Raw genomic sequence first — 18,536 nt, 5'->3', positions numbered from 1 at the left:
CTGTTTCCAATTTTTCCACATCCTTCTTGCAGTGTGGGGCCCAAAACTGGATACAGTACTCCAGATGAGGCCTCACCAATGTTGAATAGAGGGGAATGATCACGTCCCTCGATCTGCTGGCAGTGCCCCTTCTTATACAACCCAAAATGCCACTGGCCTTTTTGGCAACAAGAGCACACTGTCAGTTCATATCCAGCTTCTCATGCACTGTAACCCCTAGGTCCCTTTCTGCAGAACTGCTGCCTAGCCATTTGGTCTGTAGTCTGTAGCAGTGCATGGGATTCTTCTGTCCTGAGTGCAAGACTCTGCACTTGTCCTTGTTGAACCCCATCAGTGCACCTAAGTCCTGACGTATAGAGTCCCTACTATTCCAGTTCTGGATGTCTGAAGCAAAAAATGCTAACTAACAAGAGTTATAGCAAATGGCATAGCAGGAATTTACATAGGCATCTTTTCACTAGTGATAGTGAGACTATAAAACTTGCATCAGCTTGTGGCCAAAGTCAGATTTAATTTTTATATTTCTAATTCCCAAGCATAAAACTTAACAAATATTTTTTCTTGTAGTAGTTTTTGTAAAAAAAAAACAAACAAAAAAACTCATTAACAGATATCTTAAATCACACATGTTTTGACTTCAGTGGATAGGTTACTGAATCCAGCTAACAGAGTGCATATGTCCTTGGAAGAACAGCTGAGAGAGTTGTTAGAAAAACTTGATCTCACCTGTGCAATGAAATCCAGTGGGTCACGGAGCAAACGAGCAAAGCTGCTAAAGAAAGAAATCAGCATTATTCGCAACAAACTAAGTCAACAACACAGCGAGCCTCCCCAAATAGAATCAGGTATTGGAAGTTTTGAAGAGGAAAGTGCAGCATTAGAACAAGAAGGTGAAGAAGAAGGTAAGATTTTAACTGGTGTTTAAATCAGTACTAATTTGAACACTTTCAATTAGATATCCTAAATTTGTCATGTAAATTACCACAGTAGAAAGTAATCTTCTATTATGATATGATTTCAAGGCAAGTTTAATACACTGTAAATGAACTATACTGTTACCTTTAGTATGAGTAAAATCTATTGTCTGGTTAATTTCCCCTTGCTCCTGCGAGAAATTTATTATTTCTTTTTTAAAAAACACCCCCCCCTCAGATTTTTAACAGGTGGTAGCAAAATTAAACTTTTTAAAAATTACTACTTTCAGTATAAAGTTATGGGGCTCAGTATTTTTTAAAGTCATGTAATTCATACTTAATTGACTGCACATGAATTAAAGACCCCAACTTTAGACATTCAATGCTGAAAATTTTGGTCTCTAAACACGTCCCTTTGTAGTTCATCTTTTTGACCCATGCACTGTAAGCTGGTTTTTGTTTCGTTTATTGTTGGTGGAATTTGCCAGAAATGAAGTAAAAGGATGTAGAATATGAATATAGTAAAGAGTAGGAAAGAAAGGATGGGGGTCGAGTAGGGTTGCCAGATGTTCGGTTTTGAATCAGAACACTCTGTCAAAAAGGGACCCTGGTGGCTCCAGTCAGCACCATCGACCAGGCTGCTAAAAGTCTGGTCAGCGGGGCTCAGGCAGGCTCCCTGCCGGCTCTGGCTCTGGGCAGCTCCTAGAAGAGGCTAGCATGTCTGGCTCCTAGGTGCAGGGGTGGCTACAGGGGCTCCGCGTGCTGCCCCCATCCCGAGCACCGCCTCCACAGCTACCATTGGCACCGGCAGTACACAACCCCCTAGTCTTTACACCTAGGAGTCGAACATACCCATCGCTTCCAGGAACCACCTGAGGTAAGCACTGCCCAGCCAGAGCGTGCACCCCAATCCCCTGCCCCTGATTGGAACAGTGCTGGGACTTCGGCGGCAGCTCAACTGGATGCCGGTGCCTTCGGCGGAGGGACCTTCCTCTGCGACAGTGATTGAACTGCCATTTCGGCGGCAGCTCCTTTGGGACATTTTGGGGCCCAATTCTGGAGAATTGGCTGAATTGCCCTAAAGCCATCCCTGCCTTCCTGCACCCACACCCCCTGCCCCAGCCCGGTGAAAGTGAGTAAGGGTTGGGGAGAGCGAGTGATAGAGGGGGGATGAAGTGAGCTGGAGGCGGTCCTCAGAAAAGGGGTGATGCAGGGGGTGGGGCAAGGGTGTTCGGTTTTGTGAGATTTAGAAAGTTTGCAACCCTAGTGGGAGGGTGGGGGAAGAAAGATTATGGTAGTCAGAATAAGATCATGTATTTACCTAGACTAGCTATTATACAACTTGAGGCTTGCAAGTCGTTTGAAAGTCAGTATTAAAAAAAAAAAAAAAAAAAAAAATCAGATATCCTTAACTGCCCCATCATCTACCCATCTTTGGAATTGCATGTTTGAGTCTCTTAGCTTGATAAAAATGTGTTTCAAAATATATAAACTGCTGCAATAGGGAGGCACAGTGTTAGAAAAACATCTGCATCTGACGAAGTGGGTATTCACCCACAAAAGCTCATGCTCCAAAACGTCTGTTAGTCTATAAGGTGCCACAGGATTCTTTGCTGCTTTGTTAGAAGAATGTAACTACAACTGCAGTTGGCCTTCTCATCTACTTCCATGATTTCTGAGTACTCTTAGAACAGTGGTTCTCAAACTTTTGTACTGGTGACCCGTTCTATATAGCAAACCTCAGAATGCAACCCCCCCCTTAGAAATTAAAAATACTTTCGTATATATTTATAAATGCTGGAGGCAAAGTGAGGTTTGGGGTGTAGGCTGACAGCTCTCGACCCCCTGCAGGGTCCTGACCCCCAGTTTGAGAACCCTTGTCTTAGAATAACTATTTAATAATTTTAAGAAAATTTCTTAAATTATTTCCCTAATCTTGTTAAAACTGAAGACATTTATTTCTGAACTTTCTTACTGACAGATAATTAAAATAAAAAATATCAGGTTGATTTACATACATTTGAATCTTAAAATAGTCAAAAGATGCATATATAAATAAAATGCATAGTGGTTAGACATTCAGTTATTACAAATACCTGAAATAAATGTACTTTTAAAAAACATGTTCACATAATTATTCAGAATTGATGTAGTAGGTCCAAAATACAGTTAAAAATTCATATACCTTTTAAGGTTTGTAAATAGCTTAAATTTAAACTCTAGAATAGACATGAGTTAGAAAAGAATTAAAAACATATTGCGAAACAGATATGGGAGATGCGGGCAAGTAGATCCTGGTAGTAGTTTTTAAAAATAAATACTGTATATACTTGTTCGTAAGCCAAATTTTTTTTTTAGTAAAAAAGGGAAGCACCAGAGACGGGGGTCGGTCTATGAACGAATATAGAGAGGGGGAGGTGGGACACAGCCCCTCCCCCAACAGAGGGAGCAAGGAGAGGCAGTACAGCCAGTAGAGAGAGAAGGGAAGAGTCAGGGCCAGAGTCTCTCTACTTCTGGCCAGGCTGTAGCTGTGCCGCTCGGCACCGCCCCTCAGAGCACAATGTGGCCCACACCGCCTGGCCCAGCCTGCTGGATCAGGCTGCGGCCTGGCCGCCCGGTCTGGCCCACCTGAGCAGGCTGCAGCTGCGCTGCCCAGCCTGTCAGAGCAGCTCCAGCCAGGCCAGAGACATACTTCCCTGACCGTCCCCAGATAAGGTGGGTAGGTATGCGATGGGGAGAGTGTGGGGGTCCTGGGCTAAGGGTGGGGTCATGTGGGGGGTAGTCACAGGGGTTACTCCCGACTCCCAGCTTTTCCCCCACAAAAAATTTCCCCACCAGTTGCTGTTCCGGCCCATCAGGGTAAGCAGCTGGCGCGTCTATACGCTTCGTTTACTTAGGTTTATTTCCGGGCCTGCTGACGCTCGAGGTAAACAAACCCTCTCGGCCCACCAAAGGCTTATCCTGATGGCCTGGGAGCCAAAGTTTGCTGACACCTGAATTATAGGGTTGGATTATGAACGGATTATAAAATTTTTCCATTTTTACTTATCCATCTGGGGCGGGGGGGTGTGGTGGCTTATAAATGAACCAGCTTATGGTCGAGTATATACCGTAAATAAAAAACACAATAGTCATTGACCAAGGTAGAGGAATTTTTACATTGTTAGTCTCTGAAAGTGCTGTGGATTATCTAGTATATTTATAATTCCATTTTAGATTTCCGACCACACACAAAAGGTCTATGTTCTTGAGAGTTATAATATTTACAGAGTACCTCAGTAAAATTACAGCTTTATAATTTGTGATTAAAACTTCCCTTTTGCTAGTTGTTTCCATTGGTAATTATTTATTGTCTGTCTCTCATATATCACATTTTTCTTGCAAATAATTTCGATTTTATAAAGAGGAACAATATTAAACATTCTTATCAAATCGGTAATTAAAAAGAAAGTTTACATTTGTTTCTTAAAGATACCATTTGTACAGGATTCTCATGTTGGGATCCTGTCCTGAGTAAGTTCACAAGAGAATCACCGGATTCCACCTCGTTATGATTTGAATGCAACTGAGATTTTCCATTTTAGGTGTTTCATTAGTAATTCATAGATTGTGAACTCCTCAGCGCAAAGGTGGTTCTTTTTGAATGTATAGCAGGGGTCGGCACCCTCAACCCACTGCTGGTCTGGGTGAATGGAATCCCAGGCTGGCGGTGGGCTGGGTGGTGTCAGCGGCTGGGATCTCAGACCGGCAGCAGACTGAGCCGCTCAGCCCGCTGCCGGACTGAGGTCCCAGCCACTGGCCCTGCTCAGCATGCTGCCAGCTGAGTGAGTGGAACCCCAGACAAGCAGCGGGCTGAGCGGGGCTGGTGTCTGGAACCTCAGACAAGGATCCCAGGCCCTGCTCAGCCTGCTGCCGATCTGAGGTTCCTACAGCCAGCTTCTGCCAGCTGGGATCCCGGCCGGCGGCCCCCCTCAGCCCCATACCAGCCTGGGGTTCTGCTCACCCAGGCTGGCAGGAGGCTGAGCGGGGCCAGCAGCTGGAACCCGAGACCGGCAGCAGGTTGAGTGCTGCCGGCTCCCCAGACTGGCAGTGGACTGAGCCACTCAGCCTGCCACTGGCTGAGTGAATGGAACCCCAGGCCAGCAGCGGGTTGAGTGGCTCAGCCTGCCGCCACTCTGGGGTTCTGGCTGCCGGCTCCTGCTAGCCAGGGTCTCATCTGCCGGCCTGCTCAGCCTGCTGCCGGCCTGGAGTTCTCGGGGTGTCCCCAGGCCAGCAGCGGGTGCTGAGTGGGGCCAGTGGCCGGGACCTCAGCTGGCAATGAGACAGCAGCCGGAACCCCAAAGAGGCCATGGGCTGAGCCGCTCAGCCAGCTGTTGCATGCCATCAAAAATTGGTTTGCGTGCTGACCCTTGCTGTATAGAAAGCATTTATCACACAGTGGACACTACTGTAAAGAAACAATGACAAACAAATAAATGATAATTCAAGTCAATAGAATTCCAGACTTTCTGGCTGGTTTATGTGCACTATACATATGTAAATTTAAATCTGCATGAGATTTGTTAAATGTGTTTGATCCTTTTGTGTTCTACACCAACTATTATTTTTGTGGTGCAACAAGTTACATTTGATTGCATAAATGCTCACCTATAAAAATATAGCCTTTTCATTTTGTTAGTGTAGCAGTATACCTGTAGAGAAAGGAGATAGATGTCTCAACCTGGGGTGTTATTTTTTTTTAGAAGTATAGGAAAGATTAATCATTTTTACACTTATCTTTTGCAAACTATGGGTTGGGTAATTTTTGCTTGTTTTATTGAGTTCTGTAGAGCAGCTTTTTTCCTTCTGTCATTTGTGTTAAAGAGCATTTTCTAGCACTGGTTTTATTAAACACCCACAATGTGTGTCTTGCCATTCTGCACTATGAAATTGAAAGACAAGAAAAGAAAAACAAAAGTCATAATTGACCATTGGGTTGGATGGGGGAAAATAAAAATTGGTAGAGGGGTGGTTTTTCTGATTTCTCCTGTAATGTCTGCAAAGATGTCTTTGCCAAGCATTTGTCAGTAACTATACGTTTTAAAATTTAAAACTGGTAACCATAACTGTAAAGCAGCTTTGCAGAACTTTCCAATTTGTGAATTTGGTAATAGTTTATAGCCCACTCGTAGTTAATTCTGATAGGTTAAGCTATAAATGCAGTTTTTAAAAATGACTTTTATCTGCTTTCAAATTGCTTTTCTTATTTAAATTAACTTAAACAGGTAAGGTGAATATTTAAATTAGGAAAATGTATTTTATTCATACTTTTAATGTTAATGGTGAAATACTTACATTACCAGATACAAATCATCTGCTACTCTACTTTTCTGTAAAAAGTTCTTGAACCTGAGATTTTAAATATCATTGCATGTAAGGTAAAAAGACCTGCCCAGGTTTAAATTTTTAACACTAAATGTAAACACCTATTTTGTTACAATCCCAGTATAAAACTAGGCACTACTAACTAGGATAGGTTGTTGCTAGCCAAGCGTTTATGTATTTAAAATGTTATGGTTTGTTGCCAAACAACAATTATTTGATGAGCTGCACATTTATAGTGAGTGTTATAATAGATTTTATAACTACCAGTTTTCAAAAATCACACTCTATTTATAATTTTTTCAGGAGATAAATCTCCCCCTAAACTTGAACCATCAGATGCATTACCTCTTCCTTCAAACTTGGAGACTAATTCAGAACCACCAACCCTCAAACCAGTAGAACTCAATCCAGAGCAGAGTAAGCTTTACAAAAGAGTAAAATTTGATAATGAATTATATAGCACTTCCATTCAGAAAGAAATAAATGGACACACTCCAGAACACTTACTTGACAGTAATCTCAATGAGTCGACTGTTTCTGCTGTAGCTGAGTCATCAACTGATGTAAACAGACGTACATCCATTCTCTTCTGCAAATCAAAAAGTATAAGCCCCCCAAAGTCTGCAAAGAACACTGAAACCCAGCCAACTTCTCCACAGCTAGGGACCAAAACCTTTTTGTCTGTAGTCCTTCCAAGGTTGGAGACTCTTCTGCAGCCAAGGAAAAGATCAAGAAGTGCATGTGGAGATTCTGAGGTTGATGATGAGTCCCCTGTAAAGCGCTTGGATACAGGTAAATATTACAAAGCTTACGTATTGGTAAGCAGAAATATTGGAAGATAATGCAGATTATAAAACAGACATTTTAATTTTTATTTACTTTAAATAATTATTTACATTATTTGAACACTTTAGCATTTTTTCCTCACAGTTGAACCGAGTGCAGTTATGATTTAGGAAAGTTATTGGTTTGTTGCTGACAGTCTTTTATTATTCAGATTGCTTCTTAAATTTTTATTGCTGTAGTACAGACCTCTCTTTCTCTAAATTTTTTTTTTTTTTAGTTAAACTTGCTTCCTGTTAGCTTTCCATTGCACCCACTAGGGGAGACAAACAACGCACTTCCTCTGAAAAGACCACTGGTGAATCTACATTAAATTTCTTTATAGTATATAAACATAAATTCATCCCCCTCCGCCCCCAATCAGCAGCCCTCAGTATACTCTGACTATTTACTTTGTATTTCTCACATGCCTTTTTATTTTGTATTAATTTTCCATCTAACACCTTTCCTTTTATGAAGCAAAGTTATAACTATAAGTTTAGAATGTGTGAGTGATAGCTGTACAGAATATATATCTTGAGCGTTAAAATCATAAGGCATTATTGGCTTTTCTTTAGAAAATTCCTCTTTTTAAATCAAGATTTTTAAAAAGTAAAGCCATGCATAAGAAAATTGTTGGTGTCAAATATTTGACCTAAAGGATCCAACTGTAAGATTATCATGGCTAGATGTCACCTGGACCAGTTCTTTCAGAAATTTTTTTGAGGAACGTATTCTGTCTTGTGAGATGCAGTTGTGTAAGTTAATTATTCTTCTTGATTATGTATTTCTCAGTTATATTTGTAGTAGATACTTTGAATAGAACAAATGTATGGGCTGGTGGGGGAAGGATAAAGTAAGAAATTAGTAATATGTACTTTCCTTATGTTGCTCTTTAAAATTCTTGTTTTTTTCGTATCCTGTCTCGTTTGTCATGTTGATATATAGATTTTTGTTTGAAACGTGTATGCATGATGTTAGTTTTGACTCCACTTAAACAAAACTAGATCTGCACAAAAATGAAAGCATAATTTAAAAAAGTTTTTATTTACCGTTGAGTCAGTTGGACCAGGTTCCATTGCCAGAAAATATATGGTGAGGAAATTACAAGTGACACTTGGTGCAATTTCTAAAGGATTTTTTTCTGTTCAAATGCTTTTTCAGACATATTTGGAAACAACACTAACATCTATTTGTTATAATAAGAAAGATTAACGTATTTTAGATAAATAGCGTGAGACTGGATTGATGTTTTGAATTTGGACAATGGATTAATCTTCACTGAAAGTCTACGGAGCTGCTATCGCTACATGTTTACTTTCACCAGTTGTTAATACAAGTGCATAAAGTAAAATATGTACAGAGTATAACATTGCTGTATATTCTATATTCTACATACAGAATGTACAGATTATCTATAGACCCATTTACGAAATTAATCCGTACATTTAAATTACATTTACAGAAGTTTATGGTATAGATCAGGGATTGGCAACCTTTGGCATGCAGTCTGTCAGGGAAACCATGGGCCATGATCCTTTAGAGAGGTCCACTTGCACAGACCTTTCCTTATGTCTTTGTGAAATCCAAATTCAGTTGAAATGGATTTCCTTTGCAGATTCAGGTCTTAAACTTCTGGAGAGTAACATGTTTGTGTTCAGTCAAAATTAAATGAAATTAGAAATACAGAAAATGCAAGAGTGTGACATTTCTGTTTTCAGAGGGATATTTGGCTAAATTATCATTTCATATTGATAGTCAAAATGTTCATGTTCAAAAGACTTTGGTTTTTTATTCAGATGTCTATGAATGCATGATACAAGTACAAGTTCTGCTTAAAGGCGTTCTTCTATGTTTGCATTCCTCATGTTTCTCCTACATTCATAATAATTGGAAGATAAACCAGTATAATAATTTTTCAGTTTCGTTAGTATGAGTATTAAATGTAATCTTTTTGTATTATAGGAATATAATTCACAATTTAAGAAAAGCTTTATATTTTCTGTACTATATATCAAATGTTCAAGACTGTGGTAGTCTCTGGAAGGAAGTGAAGTGGTTGAATGGTATTCCCAGGTTTTTTGCGGTCAATTTCTAGTCTCCCCCATTACGCTCTTATTTAAGTCTGTGCACTGCCAACTCTTGTTCTTCAAAGTCTCTCACTTGTTATCTGTCCGCATAAGATGTTGGGCACTTCTTCCCACGCTATCCCCTATGCTTTATATTTTGTCCCTGTGCCCATTACACTTTGCAGTCTCCTTCTTGAAATCTCACCTTTTTCATGTAGTTTCTTACGCAATAGCAAAATCATAACCATATTTAAGTTCTTTTCCCTTCCTTTTTTCTTCTTGCCAGATGATGAGTTCTTTCTGTATTTTTATTTATTTAGTTGTTTGTTTTGTTTATTTATTTATGATCATTAGAATAAGCTCTTTGAAGCAAGGTCATTGTATTTACTAGTCAGTGTTAAGAGACAGGACTGCCGATCTGTTTGATATGACATTTTCCATGTTTTATGATTTTCTAATAAGATAGAAATAAATTAATGTAAAATAAGTAATGTTTTTGGGAGTAGATGGTGATGTACCAAACATCAAATATCTTCTGCAAGGTCTAAAACCAGTCAGTTTTAGTGATACCATTCTTTACTTCTGCTCCTCTGATCTCTCATCTCCCAGAAAGATCTTAATCCCTCCCACTCTTCAAAAAATAGCATAACTCTTCAGAATAAAACTTTTAAGAATGCATTAAGGTTGAAAGTAGATGCATTGACTTGGTTGTTGAAGCCTTGCCAAGAATGCTGGTATTATCAAACGAACATTAGAAGATGGCAGAAAAAAATTAGAAGAATTGTGTAGGACTCTTTTGTAGAGGAGAGTCAGAGGGAAAACATTTTAAAAAGATAGAAAATCATAAGTTAGTTTTAATTTGTACAGGAATTTTAAAAAATTGGCTTGTTCCTTTTTTGATGCCTTATGACGTATTGAGAGAAGCTGAAAGGTATATAAAGAAACACTGACGGACAATTCCACCAAGATATATTACATCAACAGACAGGGCGCTGCCAGGTCCTCAGCCCTTTGTCAAGAGATATTCAGTCTTTGAGACTTTTGTGTGCGGCATGCCATTCATCTGGTCGTTGGGCACCAGGAACTTTTTGACAGATCACCTCAGCAGGACCTTCTTGTCTCGCCACGAATGGTCACTCCATCCAGAGGTGGTCAGCATAATCTTCCAGAGGTGATGGACTCCCCAGGCGGACCTGTTCGCATCCAAACAGAACAGAAAGTGTCACAGGTTCTGTTTGATTCGGTTTCTGGACAGAGGTTCCCTTTTGGATGCCTTCTCCATTCCATGGTCGGGAGCAGTGATGTTAATTCACAGGGTCCTTCTGAAGGTCAAGCAGGATAGAGCAGCTGTTATCCTTGTAGCCCCTGCATGGCCTGTTAGCACTGGTTTGGCATGTTGCTGAGCCTTTTGGCAGCCACGCCTCTTCCACTGCCTTCTTGGTGGGATCTGCTGTCCCAGAACCACGGCACTCTGCTGCATCTGAACCTGGCAGCACTGCACTTGACGGCTTGGCTACTGCATGACTAAGCGGAGACAAGTGGACATGCTTAACCTGTGTCCAACATATCTTGCTGGGTAGCAGGAAACCCGCCACTAGGGCAGCCTACCTGGCTAAATGGAAATGGTTCGAGTGCTGGGCCTTGGAGCAACACATTTTAGGGCCAAGTAGGCTTTGCTGCAGCACATATTGGATTATCTGCTGCACCTCAAACTCCAAGGGTTGTCCATCTCTTCGATCAAGGTCTACCTGTCTGCCATTTCGGGGTTGCATCCTCCGTTCCAGGGCAAGTCTCTCTTCACCCATCCTATGATGGCATGGTTTTTGATGGGTCTGAAGCACCTTTATCCACATGTCTGGGATCCACCCCCCTTACCCCCTGCCCTGGGACCTGAATTTTGTGCTGTGAAGGCTCATGGGACCTCCCTTCGAGCCTCTGGCTTCCTGCTCCCTTCTGCTTCTCCCTGGTTGTCGTAACGGATGTCTGAGATCCGGGCTCTCACCTCGGAGCCACCCTGTATGGTCTTCTGGAAGGACAAGGTCTAGCTGTACCTGCATCTGGTGTTTCTGCCCAAAGTCATTTCTCAGTTTTATACTGGCCAGGACATATACTTACCAGGCTTCTGTCTGAAGCCTTATGTGTCTAGGGAACGCAGGCTTCACACCCTGGATGTCAGGAGGGCGTTGGCATTCTACATAGATAGAACGAAGCCGTTCCGTAAGTCAATGCAGTTGTTCATTGTGGTGGCAGACAGGATGAAAGATGGTCTGGTGTCTGCTCAGAGAATCTCATCCTGGATTACAGCGTGCTTCTGCTACTGCTATAAGCTGGCAAAGGTGCTCCTGATGGCAGTCCAAGAGATCTGTTGAGCCGCTCTCTGATTCTCCGTCCATACATTGGCATCACATTTTATGCTGACCCAGCAAGCTCGAGACAATGCTGGCTTTGGCCGAGCTATGCTGCAAGATGCAAGATTATGAACTCTGAGCCCACCTCCATTGATATTGCTTGTGAGTCACCTAGAATGGAATTGACATGAGGAAGCAATCAAAGAAGAAAAAACAGTTTCCTATCTTTTGTAACCGTTGTTCTTCGAGATGTATTGCTCATGTCCATTGCCTACCTTCCTATCCCTCTGTCAGACTTGTCGGCAAGAAGGAATTGAGAGGGAGTAGGGTTGGCGGCGTCTGATATGCCAGTGAATCGGCATGGCACTCCAGGGGGCACCATGGACGGCCTTGCGGATACTGCTAAGGCAAAAATCTCCAACGACCGCACGTGTGGGCATGCGCGCACACCTAGAATAGAATGGACACATCTCTAAGAAAAAGAATACAAAAGGTGGTTTTTTGTTTGTTTGTTTAAAAAAACCTTAGCTGATATTTCCAAGTCAAATTTTATCTCCTCTGGTTTTGCGGGAGAACTGCTTGGGGAGTAGGTGTATAGGAGGTGTGTGGTGTGAATTGTCAGACCTTACTTAATTGGAGGGACAAGGATGTGGAATATTTGACAAAGATGTAATTTATCCCAGGTGTTCATTAGGAAGAAGTACTGGTAAAAACAAGATTTTAATCACTGTCTAAAAATCCTTTAACCCTCTTAGTGGCTGTTTTCAGTCTCCTGTGATATCATAATTCCCTTAGTTTTCCAGTCATTTTAGGCTTGGTCTACACTAGCAATTTGTGTTTGCTATAACTGCGTTGCTGAGCAGTGCAGTTAAACTGACCTAGCTCATGGTACAGACAGTGCTGTGTCAACAGGAGGACTTATCCTATTGACATAGCTACTGATTCTCAGGGAGGTGGATTACCTATGCTAATGGGAGAAGCCTTCCTGTTTCCATAGGTAGCATCTTCACTGAAGCGCTGAAATCGTGCATCAGTGCAGCTGCACCACTATGGCCTTTTGAGTGTAGATAAGCCCAGAGTCTGTCTTTTTAGATAGGGCCTCAGTTACTAATGTAAAAATGAAGCAAAAAAACATCTTTTGTCAGAAGTGTTTCAGGTCTTCTACATGCTTTAAAAAAAAGAAAGGGTGGGGGAAATAAGCGCCGCCTTATTTTTTCCTTTGCCATTCATCTATGGATTTCTGAAATGTTAACTTTAAACATTTGAAAGGAAAGAAATTCTGTTAATGTGACCCAATCATTCTGTCCTATAACGAGTTGAAACTCTTGGCAATTTTATTCACCCATATTTAAATGTTTGTTTGATTCTGGACTCTTATAAATTTATAACATAGAATCATAGACTTAAGGTCAGAAGGGACAATTATGATTGTCTAGTCTGACCTCCTGCACAACTCAGGCCACAGAATCTCACCCACCCATTCCTGTATCAAACCCCTAACCTATGTCTGAGCTACTGAAGTCTTCAAATCGTGGTTTAAAGACTTCAGGGTGCAGAGAATCCTCCAGGAAGTGACCCGTGTCTCACGCTGCAGAAGAAGGCAAAAAACCCTAGCACCTCTGCCAATCTGCCCTCGAGGAAAATTCCTTCCCAACCCCAAATATGGCGATCAGCTAAACCCTGAGCACATGGGCAAGACTCACCAGCCAGCACCCAGGATAGAATTCTCTGTAGTAACTCAGATCCTAACTAATTTCCTTAATTTTTTTAAAGTTAACCCTTTTGAAATAAAAAACCCTAGTCACAGATCTATTTTTGTTTATCCTCCTATTTAGTTTAAAGTGAATTAGCTCATGATTGCTCGAACCAAGGTTGTCCCCTACAACCATTGTAGTGAGGGCCTCACTGCTCACCAAAACCAAATCTAAAATGGCATCCCCTCTTGTTGGTTCAGCACTACTTGGTGAAGGAATCCATCATCTATCGCATCCAGGAAAATCTGAGCCTTATTATTATTATTATTACTAGCACTTGTCCTCCAGTCTATATCTGGGAAGTTAGTCTCCCGTTATCATACAATTCCCATTAGTATTTACTTCATTAGAAACATTAAAGGGGTCTCTATCCCTATCCAGATCAGATCCTGGTGGTCTATAGCACACCCCGAGCACTATCCCAGAGGAAGCTCTAGCAGCTTTCTTCCCCAATGTGATTTTTGCCCAGATAGACTCTGTCTTATCCATTCCATCCCTTCTTATTTCTTTATAGTCTACCTCATCATTGATATACAATGCTACTCCACCACCTTTGTCTTTTTTCTGTCTTCCCTAAACAGCACATACCCTTCCAATACCTGTACTCCAGTCATGACTACTATTCCACCATGTTTCTGTTATCCCTATAATGTCTGGTTTCACTTCCTGCACCAATAACTCTAGTTCCTCCATTTTGTTCCCTAGGCTCCTCACGTTGGTGTACAAACATCTTAATTTTTGCTGTTTGGCTTCACTCACATTCTTTACCTGTTTAGGCCCAGACATTCTATTGTCAGTATCACCAGAAGAAAGGATCATCTCAACAGGACCTCAAAAGTAGAATTCCTTGATCTTAATATATTGAGGGTTGAGACACGCTGGCATTTTTTTATGATAATATACAGTTAACCAGAAAATATTTTATCACTTTCTGGTTAGACAGCATAATAGAGGGAGTAATTCACCGAAAGGTATCATTTAGCCTGTTCACAAAGATTGCTGCCCATTAGAAAGAGCCTCAGACAGAGTGATAACTTGTTGGTTGGGCCCTTCCAAATTCACAGACATGAAAAACGCAACACAGACGTGAAATCTGATCTCACCCCATGAAATCTGGTCTTTTGTGTCCTTTTACGCTATACTGTACTATATCCTATATATACTCACAGGGGAGACCAGTGTTTCTCAAATTGGCAGTCCTGACCCGAAAGGGAGTTGCAGGGCAGTCCCAAAGTTATTTTAGGGGGGTTGCGGTATTGTCACCCTTACTTCTGTACTGCCTTCAGAGCTGGGCAGCCAGAGAGCTGCGGGTGTTCGCTGGGCGCCCAGCTCTGAAGGCAGTGCTCCACCAGCAACAGTGCCAAAGTGTACTGGTGGCAATACTGTACCATGCCACCATTACTTCTGCGCTGCTGCCTTCAGAGCTGGGTGGCTGGAGAGTGGCGGCTGCTGGCGGAGGACCCAGCTCTGCAGGCAGCAGCGGAGAAGTATGGGTGTCAGTACCATCCCATGCCATCCTTACTTTTGCACTGCTGCTGGCGCCAGCTCTGCCTTCAGAGCGGGGCTCTTGGCTGTGAGCTGCTGCTCTCCAGCTGCCCAGCTCTGAAGGCAGCGCTGCCACCAGCAGCAGTGCAGAAGTAAGTGTAGCAGTACTGCAACCCCCTCCCCCCTCAATAACATTGTGACCCCCCGCCCAACTCCTTTTTGGTCAGGATCCCTGCAATTACAGCACCGTGAAATTTCAGATTTAAGTAGCTGAAATCATGAAATTTATGATTTTTAAAATTCTGTGACCGTGAAATGGACTGTGAATTTGGTAGGGCCCTACTTATTGCTGTAAACAAACACTTAAGTCTTGGGCCATGAAATTTATAACACATAGCATGGTAAAAAGACATGCATTTAAAGCTAATGCTCTGTGTTGATATTGTTGAAATTTGACCCACAGCCTGTCCAGTGTAGTGACATCTTCATTTTTATTCAGCTTCATCTGGGGATTTTTTCATTTTTTTAAAATTTTTATTTTATTTTTTATTTTTGTTAAAGCAGAGGGAAGTTGTCTTGTCTTGTTGGTCTTTTTGTTTGACTTGGGGCTGGTTTAAAATGCAAGAATTTTTGTTCACCTCCAAGCACAAAACTCTTAAGTTCAAATGCTAATTTTACCTATGCAGCATAAAACTCCCTATGCCTCGGATAAAGAAATGAAGTTGCACATGTATAGCTAAGGTCATATGTTGATTCCCTTTTGGTAAATTTTGAAGCACTAAGTTATGTGCAGCTAATTGGAGGAATCAATTGATTTAACATTCCAAGATAGCTTCATGTGTAATTATGTGTCCCAGTTTCGAAATTTGGAAAGGAAAAGTTTATCAGATAACAATAATTACTGACTGTTAAAACTGCTGACACATTTCTTGAATCCATTTACCTTGAATTAAAAATAAATACTCTTTGAAATTTAATTTTATTTTCTTAGGGCCATTGTTGTGAAATAAAAGAGCTTCTTTTAGAAAGTCTGATATGAAATTTAGCCATTTAAATCCTTAGGGGAGTTGGCTGGAAACAAGAATTCCTGTTCCACAGGAAATTCTGAAATAAAGAAAAATTTCAGAACTGAACAAAAAGTAAATTTCCAGCAGAATGGGAATTCCAAATTTTCATTTTAAAAACAGTCAAAATGGCATTTAATTTTGACTTTGTAGAAGTTTCCAAGGCTCCCTGAGCTGAATACAGTCCTAGCAGACCCTGAGGTGGGAAGCCTAGGAGCCAAGCAACTTGGAAACTCTGAGAGCACCTGCTCTGGGCCAGCCCACCTGCCGAGATGACACGGAGCTAGAGATCCTGGTACTCTGAAGAACTTGGGAGACTGGTCTGCTGAGGAACCAGGCAAGCAAGCTGGCAGGAAGTCAGGCAGGTTTCTAATAGAAATGTTTATTTTGTATGAATTTGTATTTTCCAGCAGAAAAGCATTCTTTCTGAAACTTTGCAGCCAGCCCTGGTGTTTAGTTATCATAGAATATCAGGGTTGGATGGGTCCTCAGCAGGTCATCTAGTTCAACCCCCGGCTCGAAGCAGGACAAATCCCCAACTGGCTAAAAACAAAGTTAGTTATGGCTAAAAACAAAATGTTTCTATTACAGTTTTTTTCAAAGTGGCTTGGTTCCCCTGGGCAAAAAGACCAATTTGCAAGAAAACAAAAAAAAATAACACAGACATATGCTCAGTAATTTCTTGTTTGCTTTGTCCTCTAATGCCTTTTTGAAGTTCTAGGTGAAGAATTCTAGTACACCTAATAATTTATCAAAACTTGTTTATCAAAATTTATTTAGTTAAAGCAGTGAAAATTTATAGTACTTAATAAATATGGGAGAAAAAAAGTTAACCTTTTATGTCAAACAATGTGTTCAATGGCATTTATGATAAGTTATGCTCCTGTGGTATTTATTTCATTTTTAAAGATTCTTAGTAGTAGGCAATATTTTTATCTGTTAATTAATACATTTTTTTATTAAAATTACTAAAGTAATAAGATGAAAGCAGCATAAATGAGGGGAATTCTGAGTACCGTTACGCGAATGTATAGATAGTTTTCGATTTTGTTTGAAGGCTTGCAAAATATATGTATACATAAACAAGTATACAGCCTAACATTTCAAAAATTGTTCTCATTATAGATCTTTAACTTCTTTACCTTTCTGAAAATATTTTCTAAGGTAGATTATTTTTCAAGACTTGTTAATTATTAAGCCTCTTAAAATTTACTAGAATTAAGTTATATTTTCTTAAATCGTTGTAACTTAAATAATTTTGTAATGATAAGAAATATTTCATGTTTCTTGATGCTGCGGGTTGTGGTGATCCTCTAGATTTTCAGTCATTACTGGATATCCACATATGTCTTCAGTTTTTTTAGTTAAAACAGTGAAATCCACTTATGTCTTCAGTTTTTTCAGCTAAATTTAGTTTTATGGTAAGTAGTAAAATACTGTGGGCATCTAGGTGAATTCAGCTGTGCTATTTAATTGCAATTTATTATTTTGTGGTAGAAATGGAATATAAAGAGTGAATTGAGAATTGCCCTGTTCCTGTGAAGGTATACAAACCAGTGAATTGTGGAGGTGAATATAATGCTCGTGAAATGGGGGTATGTCACATCTTGATCCCAAATAACTGCATTTTCAAGACCCAGGGCTGCCCATAGCATGAGGTGAACTGAGGCGGCTGCCTCAAGTACCAGATTGTGAGGGGTCCCTAGGACCCAGAGTGTAGAAGATTGTGTCTGCTGCTGGTGCATATGGATTCTCTCTGCTCTAGATACACAGAGATGGTGGAGTGCTGTGCTGGAGGAAGGAGGGCACAAGAGACGCAGGCAGGCTGGAGAAAAGGTGAGAAGGAATAACAGAAAGCAGCAGGATCTGCAGGAGGAGAGAGGAGGAGGAGTCTCTTATGTACCTCTAGCACCCCCAGGAGCCAAGACTGATTAACACTAGCTTCTCAGGGAGCTTCCTGTTTCCTACGGCTTCTCTGAATCCACTTGAGGAGAACAGCCAGTCATCTGAAGAAGTAGGAGGCAGTTAGGTCCTTAAGATGCTGATATCTTCCCTCACTCAGGCCCTGCTACCAGCCTGCTTATTTGTCCCCTTCAATTGAGTGTTGAGAGCCACTATAGCTGGCACAGAGCAGCAGTCATGAGTGAAAGAAGGAATTGCTCCTCTGGGGCAGCATTCAGAAAAAGAAAGCAAAGGAAGCTTTTCTATCTAAGCAGGAAGGAGCTCTCCTGAGATACAGAGACACAAATGTTCACGGTGAGCCTTCCGGCCCCAGTGAGGATGTGAGTGCTGAGAAGATGCCTGATCTTCCAGTTAGTCAGAGTGCAGGTGACCTGGCAGCTACTGCAGCATCCATATTTCCATCTTAAATAGATGTAACCATGCACATTCCTGAAGAAAAGTGTAGACCAGAGAAAAGTGTGGTGGAGGTGCAAGAAACAGTTGCTGCTGAGTTTAATTCCTTAAGTCTAGATGATCCAGGACTGTGGACCCACTTGAGCAGTAGCCTGAGGTACTTCCTTGCACTGCATGGGCCACAGCAATGAAAAACTTCATGTTCCCCAAAGACAATGAAAATAGAAGTTTCCATCCAACACAGTACTAGCATGGAATCCTCAATGGTGACGGAGAGGCCATGGGTTATGAACTCAAAAACCCAGAATGCTGTATACTGTTTTTGTTGCAGACTCTTCCAATCTAATGTTCCAGTCACACT

The 18,536-nt window shown here is 41.1% G+C and overlaps 1 protein-coding gene across 7 annotated transcripts in view; it reads left to right on the top strand.

Moving 5' to 3' along the window:
• The window catches only part of BRD1 (bromodomain containing 1), a 113,434-nt gene that overhangs the window by 54,399 nt on the left and 40,499 nt on the right, over nt 1-18,536 (top strand). For 6 of the 7 annotated variants that reach the window (XM_032776497.2, XM_075065033.1, XM_032776501.2 and 3 more), the window contains 2 exons: nt 642-902; nt 6,582-7,070. In XM_032776497.2, the coding sequence (XP_032632388.1) occupies nt 642-902; nt 6,582-7,070 (750 nt within the window). The remainder of the gene's footprint in view (nt 1-641; nt 903-6,581; nt 7,071-18,536) is intronic. The other variant, XM_032776498.2, reaches the window with a different exon arrangement.

The sequence above is a fragment of the Chelonoidis abingdonii genome, chromosome 1 (genome assembly GCF_003597395.2).
Source record: "Chelonoidis abingdonii isolate Lonesome George chromosome 1, CheloAbing_2.0, whole genome shotgun sequence".
In the NCBI taxonomy this organism is placed as follows: Eukaryota; Metazoa; Chordata; order Testudines; family Testudinidae; genus Chelonoidis; species Chelonoidis abingdonii.
The sequence above is the reverse complement of the archived record's forward strand: the minus strand, read 5'-3'. Positions and strand labels throughout refer to the sequence as shown.